This window comes from Macrotis lagotis, chromosome 3, assembly GCF_037893015.1.
Source record: "Macrotis lagotis isolate mMagLag1 chromosome 3, bilby.v1.9.chrom.fasta, whole genome shotgun sequence".
Classification (NCBI taxonomy): Eukaryota; Metazoa; Chordata; class Mammalia; order Peramelemorphia; family Peramelidae; genus Macrotis; species Macrotis lagotis.
The window spans coordinates 300,558,690-300,562,109 of record NC_133660.1 but is presented as its reverse complement, the minus strand read 5'-3'; the positions used below and the strand labels follow the sequence as shown (position 1 = coordinate 300,562,109).

The window sequence follows — 3,420 nt, the reverse complement described above, 5'->3', positions numbered from 1 at the left end:
TTATTGTAATAACAAAGCCAACTTTTTGCACCATACTTTTCTCATGGCATTCTTCATTTCTGCATTTCTAAGTGTGTAGATGAGAGGGTTCAGCATAGGTGCAATCATGGCATAAAATACTGAGAACTCTTTGTCATTATCTTTTGCATTGGGTGGTGTGATATAGGTGGAGACACAGGGTATAAAAAACAGAAGAACAACCATGAAATGGGAAGCACAGGTGGAGAGGGCTTTACGCCGACCTTCAGCTGAATGATTCCTAAGATGATATAATATGATGACGTAAGATGTCAACAAAGCAAGAAAAGTTGACAAGACAACCATTCCAGTGTTGGCAATGACTAAAATACTAGCTACATGTGTGTCTGTGCAGGCGAGCTTTAAGAGGGGTTTTGAATCACACATAAAGTGATCGATTACATTAGGCCCACAAAAAGGTAACCTGAGGATCAAGAATAGCTGGTCAATAGAATGCCAAAATGCCACCAACCAGACAAGCACGATCAGCATATTACATCTCTGCCTGTTGATGATTATCAGGTAGTGTAAGGGTTTACAGATTGCAACATAGCGATCAAAGGCCATTAATACCAGGATGAAAATCTCAACAGCTCCCAATATATGAAAAGCAAAGAGCTGAATCATGCAGCCATTGTAAGAGATAGACTTGTGTGAAGCAATTATGTCACTAATCAATCTGGGAGCTGTGGTAGAAGTAACGCAGGTATCAATGAAGGACAAGTGACAAAGAAAATAGTACATTGGTTGCTGCATCAGATGACTATAGAATATGGTGATGAAGACAATGAAGTTCCCTAATAAGATAGCTAGGTAGCAGGCTGTGAAAAAAGCAAAACCGTATATCTTCATTTCTTCCTCCAGGAAAAGTCCCAAGAGTATAAATTCCGTGACATTGTTATGGTTTTCCATGGACTGAAATAAGAATTTCCTATACAGAAGTTTAATTAGCTTGAAAATATAAAGGAAATGATAATGACTAGTTAATATCAAATTCATATTTTTTTGTGAAAGTAAAGTCAAATATCATATTAGTACTGCAAATCACACTATGTTCTGCAACCTGACCTCACTTTATAACATTTTAAAATAAAGGATTAAAGATAGCCTTAGTTCTATCCATCCCCTCCAAAAGTTTTAAAAAATCAAAATTCAAAATTCAAAAATTATCCACCCAACTGTTCTTTCTTGGTCATTGAAATGCTTTTTGTTTCCAAAAACACAACATCATTTGTAAAGAGATTATAGTAGCCTAGGAAGATCCAGATTGTATTTGGACATTAATAGGGCCCTTTTCTCTCTTCTAGGCTGTATCAAAAGTTCATTGCAACATAATAAATTGTAATGTATTTGATCAAATATGAAAATGAATAATAGTTTATATCTATCTATTACTCTTTTAATGAAACACAAATCTATCCTAATTTTACCTTTCTTTATGGGCTAAAAATTATAAATATAAACATTAAGAATAAATGTGAATATTTCAAAATTACTCAGGAAATTGATGATAAATACATTTAAAGGGAAATATCAAAAGCCAATAGCAAAAGCATTAGGTATTCAGGCCATTTCCCATCCAAAATACCTCAGTGAAAAAATAGATTAAATTAAATTAAATCATTCTTGGGGTTTTGATACCCCAAACAATAACCAAATTATAACACCCCACACACACAAACACAAAACAAGATACACTCACTTTCACATAAAAAATATTATAAGTTCCAACTAGTAATAAGATGAATAAAAATGCAAAAATTTATTATCTAGAAATGGTTTAAAAAACTGCTCTTGTCTCTAAGTGATAAGAATGCGTTTATGCTTTTTTTTTCTTCCAATAAAGGGTATCTATAGAATAAACCTAAGGATTTTCAAAGGCATGTATCATGTTCCATTTTACCATGAAAGTATTTCAATATTTCTTCCTTTTTCCAATCTATCACCCCCTCCTGTCTGAAGCATTAATTTTCTTCTGGGTCTGGGATAATGAAGTCGGAGAAAGAAAGACGAAAGAGAGGGAGACAGTGACAGAGAGAGAGAGAGAGAGAGAGAGAGAGAGAGAGAGAAGGAAGAAACAAACAAGGGGGGAAAGAAGGAAGGAAGGGAGGGAGAAAGAAAGGAAGGAAGAAAAGAAAGAAGGGGAAAATGGAAGGAATGTAGAAAGGAATGAAAGAAAGAACAAAGAGAGAAAGAAATGAAGGAAAGGAAGATGAAGGAAGGAAGATAAAAAGGAAGGAGGAAAGGAAGAAAGGAAGGAAAGCAGGAAGAAGAAAGAAATGGGAAAATTTTAAAGAACTAGTAACATTTTTCTTTCTTTTTCTCTCCCAAATATGTGCAAATGACATGCAATATAACATTATTTCTTCTTAAAAGATCAATTCTCTCAAAAGTAAATAAAAATGGAGTAAAGCATGAATAATTGACTTTATGAATTTACATACTTAGTTGTTTCGAAAGTAACAAAAGAAAAAGCCTCATTAAAACTTTAGACATTTTTGTAAACCCATTAGGATAAGTCCATTTTATCTTCTAGTGTCAATGATTGCAAAGAGAAAAATTCCTAGTGGGTAAAGGCTTTAATGATATAACTCATATATGCTTTTATATAATGTGTAGTTTGACTTTAGATAAATAATTTAATCTCACTGCTCCTCACTTTACCCATACACATGGAAATCATAAGACATACATGACACATCACAGGCTACTGGGGAAATTTAGAATAGAATTTATTACATTAGGTTACTTGGAAATGAAAGTTATTTTTTCTATATTATAACCATTCTTATTTCTTTGTGCACATTACAGATTTCATTTTCTTTTGCAAAATTAAAAAATGAATTTTAAAAATATTAATTGATAATTTAGAAAAATAAGGAACTTAGACCAGAAAACATATAACATTGAACTTTGAAATACATTAAACAACTATGCCAGTCTAAGAATACATGAGGCTAGCTGAAAATTAATCACCTAAGTATCTCCATTTGTAACTCAAAATATATTAGAGAGAACTAAGTCTTCATCTAAAAAATTACATTTCTATAATGAATATCAGCTTTAGATAGCACTTTACACATGTCAACCCAATTAACCACATTTTTTTCCATTCACCATTGTTCCTAGGAATGAGGTGAGCCAGCTGAAGAAAAGTTCAAGGACAAGCAATAAGTATAGGAAATAGAGGAAAATACTTTTTAGGTGTTCAAAAGTGCAGGGAATGGTGAGAGACTATAATGAAGTGTTCACTTAATATATCATTCTTATTTTGGAGCTGATATTGTCCTCTGCAAACACCATAAAAGAGATTTGATTGCTTAGCATATGAATAAGATATTAGAGTGAATGTATATAAATATTTACAAACACCAAAGATTAGAGATTTCTGATATTAGCAGA

At 32.5% G+C, this 3,420-nt stretch overlaps 1 protein-coding gene across 1 annotated transcript; it reads right to left on the bottom strand.

Annotated features, from left to right (window-relative positions):
- On the bottom strand, window positions 1–930 carry LOC141519638 (olfactory receptor 4P4-like). Its single transcript, XM_074231818.1, has one exon. It carries the CDS (start codon window positions 928–930, stop codon window positions 1–3), a length of 930 nt encoding a protein of 309 aa, XP_074087919.1.
- Between the last annotated feature and the right edge of the window lie 2,490 nt (window positions 931–3,420).